Consider the following 14,911-nt stretch of genomic DNA (forward strand, 5'->3'; position numbering starts at 1 on the left):
GATTCTCACAAAAAAAATAAGATTTGTTTTCCACGAACAATAATGGGTGTAGTTTGAATTGTGATAACACTTGTGACTAAAGTCACATTGACCCAGGAAAATGCACGTAAACCTGTTTGCAATAATATAAAGATTTTTTTTTTTTTTTTTTTACTTATAAAACTTTAATACAAGCAAATCAATACAATTCAACAAGTGTTCCTAGTTTTTTTTTTTTTTTTTTTTTTTTTTTAATTCATCTTCCTCTTTTCAGTTCAATGACTCTTTGAAACTATCCTCCCCGCCCAAAAAGCGAGACCCAATTCTTGAATACCTTTTGATTACCAATGTCGTAGAGGGAGCTGAAGGACATGACCCTCTAATTTTTTTTTTAATTTATTTCTCTTCCTGCAACAAAGTCACTGTTTTTGTATAATTTTATGATATAACTCAAAAGACTACGTAATTCTAAGAGTAACAAAAAACAAAACTAAAATTATTTACATAAAAAAAAAAACAAAACTAAAATTATTTACATAAAAAAAAAAAACAAAACTAAAATTATTTACATAAAAAAAAAAACTAATAAATTTACAAGGAAAAGAAAAAAAATCTAAAACATTTATAAATCTGAAAGAATAAGATTTGCATTACAAGCAGTGAAATGCTTTAAATCGGTTCGCACAGACTTTATGGAAGTAGCTCTTGACAAGGCATGAAACCACTTGATGCAAAGAGCTAAAAAGAAAAAAAAGAATATTACATCATGGTCAAAAACTTGCTAACGATAAATAAGTGTTAGATGGAATAGATTCTGACCCAGGAAAAAAAACAGTAATTCTTCCCTCTTTGTCTGAAACAGTGCTCATGGAATATGAGAACTAAAGAACAAAGGGAAATAAGTTATGCGGCTGCTGAAAGTTAACCCATGATTTACTTTCTATTCTCCTTAAATTATAATGTAGGGTTAAGTTAGTAAAAAAGCCATTAACAGGGCTCTACAGACAAATGTTTCTTTAGTTGACCTTTGACAACTAAATATTTTCGTTTACTAGCCAAATAGGAAAGTTACTAGTGGAACCCCACATGATTTTTAGAATATGACATCTTCGTTTCATGACGAGTATGTGCATCTGATCATATTTTCTTCATAATTTTCCATCCTTTTGTCATTGTTTTGACAACCGAAAAACCTAAGTGTTCCCCTAATCGATCCTTACCCTTTCATTCTATTTTTAGATTAATAGAACAAGACTATAATTCTATTGTATGACAATCGCTAAGTGGTTAACGACACTGACTGTAAACCTGGGTCTGTCAAGTTCAAATAGAGTTCATTCCATAGAAGCATTTTTATCAAACCCTGATCCCTGAATTTGTGTCTAACCTTCTGAAGAGCAGATAAATAAAATAATTTGACGGCATACACCCAGGATGAGTTGAGCCCACTCTGTAAAAATACACAGCATCTTAGATGAATGCAGACCATGCTGGGTGTATGCCGTCAAATTATTTTATGTAGATAGTTATGGGCTACCAATCCTGGAACCAGCAGCGAACATTGTAGACCTGTGGATCAGGGCTAGGCTCGATGTTGGCTTTGGTCTGTCTGGGGAACCATGTCATCAACTAGCTGTCAGTGCATCTTTGTCAATCTTGAAGTGGTTCAGAAGCTCTTGCTTTGTGGATGAACTCTTGTGTCGTGGTATGCAGCATGGCCAAGTCTCTTCTTTAAAAGCACTTGGTTAAGGGGATGATCGTTCATTATCCAGATTTGTGTATTGTAGACCTAAAAAATCTCAGTTGACCCGCAGAATTTTATGAAATAAAATAACTCCGTTGACGTTTTTGCTTTACCTTCTCGGGTAAGAATTGATGATTCTTACCCGAGATGATTATCTTTATGGCATTTGTGATATGTTTTTTTTTTTTTTTTTTTTTTTTTTTTTACAAAGGCATCACCACATTATCAAGGCCCAGAGGCCACTCAAGGATAAGGGTTAAAGAGTGTACAGTAGAAGTTGGTCAATATAGTAATCATTAGTAATGAAAATTTGGTAAATTTAATAACTTATATGGAACGGCTCATCAAGAACTTATTTACTTTAGACTTGAACAAAACCATATTGTAGTCAGCCGGAAAGCAGGAAAACGGAAGACAATTCCACAGGCGTGCAGTTCTAAGAAAAAAGCTTTGTTCATGGAATCTACGTTTAGGTTTAGGCACAGATAAAGAGTGGGGGAAATTATTGATAGTGTTTACAGCTAGACGAGTGTTTCTTGAGAAAGTTTGGCGAGGGGGGACCATAGATTGAAGCTCAGTTGAACACTTTCCATGAAAATAACGATACATCAGAGACAAACTCGCAACATCTCTTCTGTGAGATAGAGGTTGCAAGGAGGAGAAAAGGACATCTCCTACGAGGCTACGAAGTCTATTTTGAACTCTATCAAGGCAGGACAAGTTCTTTCTAGCAGCTCCTGCCCAGATGTGGCAACAGTATTCCATCCTTGGACGTACCTGGCTCTTATATAGATAGAGAATAGCATCAGCAGTGAGATATCTACTGGATCGATAGAAAGATCCCACCATTTTTCCAGCGGCCTTGGCAACAGATTTGATATACGTGTTCCATTTAAGATCAGGAGTAATGGTCAAGCCCAGAAGCTTGTCAAAACTTGAGGCCTCCTGAAGACGAGAGCCATTCATTTCAATTGATGACAAATGTGGATTAGAATGTTGATGATGTAAAGAGAGAAGCTTGGTTTTAGATGCATTAAAAGTAACCAGCCACTCCTTTCCCCATTGTACTACGTGCTCAAGATCAGAGGAGAGAGAATTGGAGAGAACTTGCTCGTTTACTGTCTTAGATGTGGTACCATAAATGGTAGTGTCGTCAGCATAAATGTCTACAAATGATGTAAGGATATGATTTGGAAGATCATTAATGTAGATCAGGAAAAAAGTTGGGCCCAGGATGGATCCCTGAGGGACACCGGCATTAATATTGTGAGCTTCTGATTTTTGCCCCTCAACTACTACTCTTATGAATCTATCAGAAAGAAATGATTTAATAATTGAGAAGACATTTCCAGCTATACCATAGCTAGCGATCTTATGAAGTAAACCTTTATGCCATACCCTATCAAAGGCTTTAGATATGTCAAGAGCAATTGCCCTAGAAAGATTGCCACCGTCGAGAGATTTGCTAATCCTATGCGATATAACTAAGGACATCTGCTGTAGATCTAGCAGAACGGAAACCATATTGAGTGTCACTAAGAAGGTTATTTTTGTTGAGATGTTTGATTACTTCTGTATTTAATACAGATTCTAGCAACTTACTCATGACGCACAGGAGACTTATTGGCCTGTACTGAGAGGGGGATGAGCGATCACCTGAATTCTTAAATACAGGGCATACTGATGAGATTTTCCAGGGAGATGGGAAACTATTCTCCTTAAGACAACGTTTAAACAGTTTTGTAAGTATGGGCGCTAGTTCAGGTTGAAGTTTTTTGAGTACTATAATTGGAATACCATCAGGGCCAGTTGCTTTACTGGAATCAAGGTTTTTGATTAGCTTGGCAACATCACGTACAGATATACGTATATCACATAGCGTGTTTTCTGATACAAGAGGAAATATTGGGGGTTGGCGGTCTTGGTCGCAAAGGGTAGAATTAGCTGCAAAGTTCTTGACAAAGAGTTTGGCTTTGTCTGATGCTGACGAGATTACCTCAGATCCATTGATAATAGTTGGGATGGAGCACACGCTTCTGTTCAGGATTCTGTTTGCTATTTGCTCAGCTACTTTGGACTTAACAGATTGAGCATACAACTCTCTTGCGTTCCTTATTACTTTCTTACAATGGTTGCTGGCAGTCCTGAAAACGGCTTTAGTTTCCATACATCTATTACGTTTGAAGCAGTGGAAAAAGTGATTTCTGTGCGCAATGGCAGCAGCACATTCTGGAGAGAACCATGGCTGGCTGTTAGGTTTTTGCTGAAATTTTTTAGAGGGTATGAAATGGTCAATACCTACAATTAACCATTCAGTTAGGTCTAATACTATAGAGGACACATCCTTTTTAAACATGGAATGCAGAGGTAGATCAGATATAAATGTACGGAAGCTATCCCAGTCAGCCTTAGTGTATCGATATACTGTACGATGAAGAGGTACGTCTGGGGACTTATTACATTTCATTTTTATCTTAATTGATACAACAGAGTGGTCGGAAGATCCAAGAGGCGACAGAACAGAAACTGAACATAGTTCAGGGCAAGTTGTGAGAAAAAGGTCTAGTAGGCTCGCATACTGGCCGTCATTATCGGGCACACGGGTAGGTTCCTGAACAATCTGAGTGAGGTCATAGGCAATGGAGAAATCATGACAGAACCTCCTCTCATCATCGGTCTTGTTTGAGTGGGTCAACCATTCGACGTTGTGAACATTGAAGTCTCCACATACGTGAATGTTAGCTGAAGGATAAGTAGAAAGGACTTGGTCAATTTTCTCAGATATGCTTTGAAAGATAGTAACTCCGCTGTTGTGGGGGCGATAGAGAGTAAATATAAATGCAGTAGTGTGAGCTAAAGCAACCCGGAAGCACATATAAGGTAAGTTAGGATCTTCCCTGGAGATGTCCCTCCCACATGGAAAGCTATCTTTAATATAGGCACATATTCCATGCCCATGGCGATCTTGGGGGTCAGATTTAGAAGTTAAGTTAGAGTATCCTGTAATTGCAAACTCATCAAGGGAAATAGCCTGTCCAATGCCAGTTTCACTTAAAAATAAAAGGTCTGGTTTAGTCTCCTGTAATTGGGTTTCAACCTCTGGAAGGTTAGAACGTAGACCCCTGATGTTGGAGAAGGAGACATGGTAGTAGGGGTCTACGTTGGAAGTTGGAGAACCGGGTTTAATCGTGTATTTTTTCTTGAAACTTGTCATGATGAAATTTTGGAATTTGTGGACTAGGTCGACAGATTTACTTAGAGCAGGACAGAGAGGGGAAACTAAGAGAGAAAAAGAAACGAAGAATTTTTTTTTTTTTTTTTTTTTTGTACCACATGATAAGGTAAAGCCGTAACAATTACCCACTAGTATGGCATCGAGAGGCCCCACCAGAAGCTACTGCATGGTCCAGATTCCATTCACCAAATGGCAATACAGCAGCCCCAGTACTTTGCACCTGCTGATAGGACAGCCTCCTTAGTGGTTAATCCAAGGTTCGGGTCCCTGACTATCAGGCGGATAACGTCAGCCCAGACAAAACGTTTACCTCCAGCACCCTTACTAGTGACATGGCTACAAGGATAGACATAGAAACAGAAAATTTCCACCAACTCTGCCAACTGTTCGCGCAAAAATACTGCCAATGAAGTCATTTTGTTGGTGCAATATTAATTTAGTTAAATTATGAAATAATTATGATTGAAAATCAACACATTTTGGCAATGCTGAGTATCACTAAAATCCTAATTCAAAAAGTCATTTTTTGTATTCGAGTGACAACAAAAAACCTCAATTTTACTTGTGAATAATGAAAGTTGAAAGGATTACCATCAAATAAATCTGTTGGGTGCTTTCATGTTAAACAACACCGTCGCCCATTTCTATTTTTAAATTCTTTCTTGAGTTCTGAATTTTTTAGATGAGGATTGATTGTATTATTTGGATTAAAGCAAAAAAATATTGTTAAAATATTTAGGTTGCTGCAAAAATGTCTTTTGACATTCAACTAATATATATATATATATATATATATATATATATATATATATATAAAATTTTTTCTTTTTTTTTTTTTTTTTGCACCAACCTAATATCACAAATCTGTGGTATCTAAATGTTCGCAAAGGATTTCCACACTTTTTGCATTAAACTAAATATATCCCACATAACTTTTATGCCTAGTAAATGTGTTCCAAAACTCATAATAACCAGTTAATAAGTTTAGTAAGAGTGAATCTTTTTTTTTTTTTTTTTTTTTCGACATTTCTGTTGTATGATTTCAATACTGAATTTAGTGTTTTTACAAAAAGTAAATATTTCAATTAGAAGCAAATTAATTGTCCTTCAGTGGTTGTTGCAATTTCTCATCTAACTTCTAGGAATTACCCACTCTTGGCATGAATTTTGGAACATCATGGCTAGGTGTAAAGTTTGATAATGTAGACTATATTTTGTTTTATGCAGCAGGGGTTGCTTTGTGAATGGTTGTTAGGTGGCCATAATATTTGAAAAGTTCAGGTATTTCAGATTTGCTTGAAATTTATTCCATAAACAGCTGAAATCCGTAATGTTGAATTTAAGATCCCTTAAGCTCTAACTTAAAAAATCATTTAATAAATTTTGATGAAAATCGAAGTAAAAATAGGATATATATATTGCTTTTAATTTTTGTAAAGGTAGCATAAAAGTGGTGCAAAACTGTTCAGTGAATTTTATTTTAACTCGGCAGAGTATTCTTTGTAAAATGCAAAAGCTTCATGTATCGATGGATGCGTTCTTGACACAAATTTTCACATTTCGGATTCAAATAAATCATTCTAAAATTAACTTTTTTCCCCCCAGTATTTCAAATCCTTTTACATTCGTCATTTTCAAATAAACTTGTTTGTCTATTTACAATTCTCACTTATTATTGTGTAGAAAAGTAATATTTCAAGTTTGAGTAAAAACAAACAAGTAGCTTTTAAAAATTTTCTTGCAACTAGAATGTCGAGACAACCATTTTTTACAATTAACTATCAAGGGGCAATAACTCTTACTCAAGATTTTTTAATCATTTGAATTGAGTTATTGCCTATGGATATTTATTGATAAGGATTACCAGATTTATTCATATGGTAAGAAAATGTATTTATATATATTTTTTGCATTAACAACTTAGGTGCTTATATAAATCGTTATTTATATACCTATTAAGTTGAGTGTTTTTGTCGCTCTGACGTCGATATTACAAGCCTACTTTTTCTATTTAAAAATTAAAACGAACTTAATATATTCAGTCATGGATATGCAAGCAACTTTGAGATGGTTGACTAATTTGCATTTTTCTTTGAAAAACGAACATTTGTTAATGATTTTGTATTAGATGAGTGGTTTGAACTATTATGCTTGTTTTTATGTATAGTTTGGACATTGTGAATAATTGCTTAGAATTTAGAATGAAAATGTTCTAGCACAAATGTTTGTTTGTGTGTGTGTATATATATATACTAGCATTTCAGCCCAGCGTTGCTCGAGTGTTTGTATGTGTATGTTGAGCAAAAAAAAAAAAAAGTGGTAGTAGGAAGGCAGGCTCGAACCCGTACCGCAAAGGAGGAAAAGAACGGGGTAAAACCTAACGTTTATGCAAACCGGAAGCGACATTTTTTTAAATTTTAAGGCTAGACAATCTAAAGGAGAGGATAACTTTCAAAAATATCGGCGAAAAAAGTGACCCCCCCCCCCTGTAGAAAAGTGCCTAGTTGAAGGGGAAGATATTAATGCTTTTAGCCAATTTTTCGATATTTGTCGTATGAAAGGTCGAACTGTAAAACAATACTGATCTTGGTAAAATCCGTCGCCTCTATTGAAAGTTTAAGGCAAACATGCAAACAGACATACATACATACATTTATATATCGGTAACTAAAAATTGATGAAAAAGCTTGCCCTATCTCTGAATACCCTTTATGTAAAATTTCAAATATTTAGACCAGAAATTGTCTGAGTAATTTGGAAGAGACCGCAGAGGTCAATTTTTTTTTTTTAACTTTGACCCCTATTATGACCCCTTAAAATTTGTTTTGGGCTCAAATCAAGTTAAGTTAGATCCATGTCCAAGGAACCTATATCTAAAATTTCAAGTGCATAGACCCAAAATTGTCGGAGTTTGGTAGAGTTCTCAAAGGTCAAATCGTTGAACTTTGACCCCTTAATCGCCAAATTTCTGACGAAAAACCGATCACATCGATTTTTCCAAATCTCAGTACCCTGTATATCAAATTTCGAGTCTGTAGACTAAAAAATTGACAGTTATTGCATAGGGAAATGTACACAGACACACACACAGACACTTTCACTTTTATATATATATATAAGTGATCTTGTGTGTGCAAAACATCTGTACTAAACTCCTCTCTGAATATTTGGCCTACAGACTTGAAACTTGATATATAGGGTACTAACGGGGAGGTGCCCCGCTTTAGCCGGTTATAAAATACGCTTAAATATGATTTTAATTTGTCCAGATTTCGTAGATATTATTGTCGTGAATTCAAAAGTAGAAAGCTAGAATCAAAAGTGCAAAAGCAAAACTAGCATTCAAAGCTGAATTTGTCTTTCTTGCCTCATTCCCTGTGCATGCTTCACTTGTTTTACTTGCAAATGAAATAACAAGACACAAAGGAGGCAGTAATCATTTTTAACAAATATCTAGAAAATTATTTCTTTTTACCTTAAACTAACCATGATCTTTTGATTTCATCTCCGGGACAAATAATTTTTTTGCTTGTAAAAAGTCTTTATATACGACATAATCACACTGACACACCGGTTCCCATTAGATCATTGAAGTTAAGTAACATTGGGTCTGGTCAGTATTAAAATGGGTGACCATTTGGAAATTCCAGGTGCTGTATGTACTTTTCACTTATCTCAGCATTGTTTCCAGTCGTGTAGCACTTCTTCTTGCCACTGGACTCTAGCAGTGCCGATTTAGGAGAGATGTGGTTGAGTTTGCGCAACTCTTGTCTCATAATTACACGCGCAACTATCCTTACAGGGCGTATCCATTGTCTTTCGATACTGAACAGGGGCTTCCAGCAACGTTTAACCTGGTCTATACTAAATGGGTGACCATTTGAGAATAACAGGTTCGGTATGTTCTCTCCGCTTATCTCTGCATTGTTTCCAGTCATCCTGAATTTCTCTTTGCCACTGGAATCAGGCTATAGATTCTGAGGTTTGGGATTGTGCAACACTTGCTTCAGGATTACAGGCACTCTTACAAGAGGTATCTATTGTCTCCATAAAAAAAAAAAAGTCTTTGGAACAAAAAAGTGGCCATTTTCAAAATAGTGTTAAGTTAAAAATGATTTACTTTTGAGAAATTAGACAAAAATGGCATATTTTACACAGGAAATTTTATGTGTAATTGAAACTTGCATTTTTTTATTTATTTTTTTTATTTTATTTTTTTTATTTTATTTTTTTTTTTTTTAATAATTTAAAAAATGTAAAAAAAAAAAAAAAATATTTCATAAATTTTTGAACACTAATTTTTTAACATCACAAGTATTTCCTAAAGTTTTCTTGTTTTTATTTCTATTTAATTCAGACAATGATCTATTATATCAACAGCAAAACTTTTATTTTTTTATTTTCATTTTTTAAACCTATTTCAGCTTCTGATGATGTGAACATGCCCGATGGACTTGGACATTCAGTTGGTATTGAGAGAATGGAACTCCTCGCTAAACTCGGTGGAGATGAGGTGAGAGCTGTTGTTTTACCCCCCCCCCCTAAAAAAAAAAAAAAAAAATCTCCCAAAAGGGAATGATTATTAAAATGACCCACCCGAATAACTATTTAACTTTTTTTAACTTAAATTGGTTTTGGAGTCATTTTGATAATTTTTATTGGTTATTTTAATCATTTCCTTTTGGCAGATCTTTTTTCTTTTATATATATATATATATATATATATATATATATATATAAAATATACTTTGACTTGATATCTATTAAAAAAAAAAAAAAAAAAAAAATCACATTTGATGGCAATCATCTGTCTAATAGGCCATAGCATTCTGCATCAAATCTGCACTGCAAACATCTGCTGTGGCGATACAGTTCGAAGCTGGAATTGGCTCTCTGGATGCAGGCCTTGCTGGGTGATAAGAAAACCTAGCTTTGTCCGGTCACCAGGATTCCCGTTCAATGTTGCAGACAAAGACCGACAGAAAGGCAAGCCAATATGGTCGGAGCCAGTTAAGCTGCAGGAGTTGCCGAAAAAATGTAGAGCTTCACAATGTGGCTATCGAGACTCCAAATCATATAATTTTTTAGGGTTTCCTCCTTTTGCCTTTGCCAAGGTATCCCACAAAACAGTGGAGCTATTTGCCCATAGGTGAAAATTTGAAAACATTTCCAATTTTGATTAAAATAAGATCCTCATTGTAGTCATGGTTGTATGGAAAGCGAAATCATGAACCGATTCTTAAAGAATCGGCCAAAATTAAATTTATAATTTAAAAAAAAAAAAAAAAAAAATCTACACCATATATCTTGCTACTTTAACTTCTAGAAGGAATAAATTATTGAGCCTTCAGCTACTTCTCATTGAATAATTGTCTGAGTATTCCAGGTTCTGTAGCAAGACTTTCTTTCGAAACCAATTAAAAGTGGTTTCCTTGCTCTAGGCAGCGTTAACTAAAAGTGGATTTGTAGTACGTAAATAATGAGCCAAAGTGGCAGGAGCTGAACTGTTGGATCATCCATTGAGTTTGGATTAGATTGTTTGAATCCTGAGGAAGATTTCAAAGTTTACTTCCTATTAAAATAGTTTTGCTGCTCGAGTTAAATAGTATTATTACTTGTGATATTTCCTTTTGTTTGTGTCAATAATGGACTATTCCTATCTTTGTTAATAGAGGGAGAGTAGTTGGTGGGGACAAGGTATTGAGGGGGGGGAGGCAGGAACGAAGAGATAGGTCATTATGAGGTAATGAGAAATTATGATTAATTGAAATGGAATTTTTATTTTGTTTTCAAATGTAACTTAATTTTTTCTGAAACTAAGAAACACTTGTGCGTGTAATCAAAGTACATAGAATAGCGTTGTCCGTTTTGTATTTTTATATTTTGTGCAAATATTTCCAAGTATATAGGAGAAATACTTCAGGAAACCTTTATTCAGCTTTAGTTTAATAATAGATTTACTCAGCAAAAAATTAAAATGTGCCTTTGTAAGCTGGATAGGTTATTACAATTGTGGTTTTGGAACAAAGGTTAATTTGGAAATTTTTTTTCTTTTTCTATAAAAAAAAAATGAGTACTTGTACAGTTTAATCAAGACATTAAAAATTGAAAATATCAAAAAAAAAAAAAAAAAAAAAAAAAAAAGTTTAAATTGCATGTATCTGTTATGGAATGAAGTTCTCCAAAAAAAAAAAAAATAATGTCACTTAATTTCATTAAGTAGTTTTTGTTTTACAGCAAAAAAACAATTTATGATAATGAGCAAAAGGTTCGATTTTTAGGAAGAAAAGCTAGTGTTAAAGATGGGGATGGAGTGTTGGCGCTTTAACTAGAGTTATCTCCCCATAATGTTTCTAAACTCCAAACAAAAATTAAGAAAAATTCCAAGATGTCTGCCTTCAATGCGCTTTCATAAAAACGTGGTTTTCCGCTGTAAAAAAAAAACAAAAAAAACTACTCAATCAAATTAAGTGAATTTTTTTTTTTTTTTTTGAGATCTTCAGTTCAAAACGGATACGTACAATATAACTTTTTTCAATATTTTCATTTTTTAATGTCTTGCCTAAACTGTACAAGTGCCAAAAAATGATCACTTCTTTTTGGAAAGAAAAGAAAAACTATTTTAATTTTTCTATTTCTCTTTGTTAATGGTTAAAAAGTGATCTCTAAGATTTTTGTCATCAAATGTTTATTTTTTTATTTATTTATTTTTTTTTCCATGCTAAAGAATTTTATTCATGTCGTGACTGTCTCTGAGGCCTATCTCACTTTTTTAATGTACTGATTGATTCGAAAGTCTATAAACATAAATTGCCATGCTCCACTTTTTTTGTATCTTTTGAATATTCTCTCTCGACATACCTTACTTACACCAACTGATCTTTTTCTTTATCCATACAGACGTAAAACTTTAACTACAGACGTAACTCTTTACCAAACGATAAGTTATTCGTATGATTCATTAACTTTAAGCTGCACATTTCGTAACACAGCATACACACACGCATGGCAATTGTATGCAAATGACCTTTCTGTCACGACCAGAATGAAGGAAAAAGATAAAAAGAATGTGTGTGTGCAGACCGGGGATCACATCAGAAAAGGGAGCAGTATTCAAAAGGTTTTCAAGATGCGTTGTCCGCTAGTGAGATCATGTCCAGAAGTACAGATAGACATATTATGCATGGTGGCCGAGGGCGACAGGAAAAAACATGTAAATAAATGTTGTTTTGCTAAGGGAAAAAAGTGTTCCTTTGTTCTGTGGGTTCTGGATATGACCTTAAACTATATCCGATAGTGAGGCCTCAGCTTGCGTGCTTTGGGGAGTGTCGAGCCACCCTTTAATTGCCATTGCTCTCAGTTCCCTCTGACCCGGAGTGGTAGTACCTGTTAGGGTCCCAACTATCGGTTAAATAGAAACCGACTTGAAAAAAATAAATGTATTCTATTAAAAAGTTTTTCTTCAAAATCACTAGATTCGACATTAAGTAACCTGAAAAGGGTTGATATGCCGTAAAACAAAAACCAGTCCTTTGTTCTGTGAAATGGAGTCTACAATGTCTTCGGTGAAATGTGTAACATTACACTTTTACTTTTTTATTTTTTAAATTTGTTTCTTAACATCATTGGTTTGATTTCTCAATTTGTCCTTAATTGAATAAACTTTGTACGTTTTATCTGATTTGTGTTAAAAATGCGACTTATTTGTGTTTACGATTATTCGCAGGATCCTTTTGAGATGAACGTCAAGAAAAAGAAGAAAGGCTCCCTAGAAGACCCCAACTTGGTACCATCTTTATTTGATGTCCGTCTTGTCGGATGTATATGTAAGCAGCTTTTCATCAGTTCAATCTTTACAGTTTATGTATTTGCATTATTCAAACTACGATTCATATCTTGCACGTTATTTTCACAATTTCTTGGTCGATATAACCTGATTTTCTGCACATGCTTCTAGTCAGATTTTGGAGTCTTTGTTGAACTGAGAATTTGGATAGGATTTCAAAGAAATCTTTTATTGAATCTCCAGATAGATTATTCTTGTTCCATTAGCCGTGACTGGATGAACATATTCATTTTTGATGTCTATTATTATTTCAATATTTTTGGCATCGTTATACTGGATATCATCACAAAAGCTTAGATATTATATTTCTAGCCAGATATTAACACGTGATGCAGTTAACACCATTGAATCTAGATTGATACACCCTGGGTGAATGCCACTATAAGTATTTATAGCCAGAGGTGATGAGAACAAACCAATAAGGTACCAGAATCCCTGTATAAAAAATGATGGATCAGTTGTTCAGTCAGCTTTTCGTCTTGACACGAGAGGAAGACCACTGCTGACTCTAACTTGATTGATACTGCAATTCTTTATAATTCATGGTCCTGGATATGACCTTAAACTATATCCAGTGATGAGGGCCCCAGCTTGCGGGCTTTTGGGAGTGTGGAGCCACCCTTTAATTGCCATTACTCCCAGGTCCACTCTCACCCGGAGTGGTAGTACCTGTTATGGTCCCAACTATGGGTTAAATAGAAACCGACTTGAAAACAACAAATATATTTTATTGAAAAATCTTTCTTCAAAATCTTTGGATTTGGCATTAAATAACCTGAAAAGGGTTGATAAGCCGTAAAACAAAAACAACCAAAATTATAATTCAAAGATTCTGACTGGATTGATACTGCTAATTTTTTGCTTGGGATGACTCCATTTAATGTTTGCAATTGGATTTTTTTTTTTTTTTTTTTGTACGATAGTTATTTGAGAAAGAAAATTTTTTTTTAATATTTAAATCATTTTTTTTTTTTTTTCTATTACAAGAATGGCTTCCCACTCAAGAATTATTCTATTCTAACGAGGATTGCAACTCCAATCTCTAGAACATTGTCACTCGTTGACACTTAAATATTAGACCATGTCGATGATTATAGTATGAATTTGGGGAGCATTATACTTAATCATGTTTATCTGTAGTAGTAGTAGTAGTAGTAGTAGTATATTCATGATAGTGTTAAGTTCACATATGCTTTTGTTGTAATTTAAAGTTTTTCTTGATTAATGCTTATGAATTTCTTGACATTTGACAAAAAAATGTCTTGTAAAATATTATCTAAATCTTAACATTTTAAGCAATCCTGTAGAGAATGGTAGATATTAAATTATGACATCCATATTTTTTTTGTTTTCTATGAGATTACTTTTAAATATGGAAAAAAATTATTCATACTTCTTACATATATCCTTACCTCATAACCAAGAATAATAATTACCTGGTCCTGGTTGACAGAATGAGAACAATCTACGCTCGTAAATCAAAATTACATATAGGTTTGAGTCCGAAAGAGTACTTGAATAAGGTCAGAGGTTAGATTACAAAATGAGGGTAGTCGTTTGAATAATACAAACTCTGATTATATTTTTTTTTTTTTTTATATAGGATGTAATGATTTTTTTATTTATTTTATTTTTTATTAAATCGAATTTAATTTTTAATTTCAATAAATTTAACTACTTAAAAAGTTATGGCAACTTTAAGAAAGAAAAGTAGTTAGTTTGAGAATTAAAATTTTTGTATTAATTGAGATTCATGTTGCATTATTTGCTTATAGTTTATTCATTTTTCTTCATAGAATTTATTTAGTTTTTTAATATCTGGCAGGGCTCTATGGACAAGTTTATCTTTAGTTGACCTTTTAACAACTAAATATTTTCATTTTCTAGCCAAACCCATGTGATTTTTGGAATATGACATCTTCATTCTGTGACGATAATGTACATAATAAAGATTTTTCTGTATTTTTTTTAAATAAGTGTAATTCTAAATATACAACAAATTTTATGTCGATACTTGAATGTATAAACATTCTAGTTTTTTTTGTTTGTTTTTTTAAACAGGCTTCGTTAAAAAAAAGTATATTGTTCTATTAAACTTTTATTGTTT

At 33.7% G+C, this 14,911-nt stretch overlaps 1 protein-coding gene across 1 annotated transcript in view; it reads left to right on the forward strand.

The window, feature by feature from the left end:
- LOC145296930 (cytochrome c oxidase subunit 5B, mitochondrial-like) overlaps positions 1-14,911 on the forward strand; it is a 39,232-nt gene that overhangs the window by 23,571 nt on the left and 750 nt on the right. Inside the window, exons 2-3 of the mRNA XM_080143132.1 lie at positions 9,383-9,471; positions 12,685-12,784. Coding sequence (XP_079999258.1) covers positions 9,383-9,471; positions 12,685-12,784 — 189 coding nt within the window. The remainder of the gene's footprint in view (positions 1-9,382; positions 9,472-12,684; positions 12,785-14,911) is intronic.

The sequence above is a fragment of the Euprymna scolopes genome, chromosome 17, assembly GCF_053919585.1.
Source record: "Euprymna scolopes isolate OS-2025 chromosome 17, ASM5391958v1, whole genome shotgun sequence".
In the NCBI taxonomy this organism is placed as follows: domain Eukaryota; kingdom Metazoa; phylum Mollusca; class Cephalopoda; order Sepiida; family Sepiolidae; genus Euprymna; species Euprymna scolopes.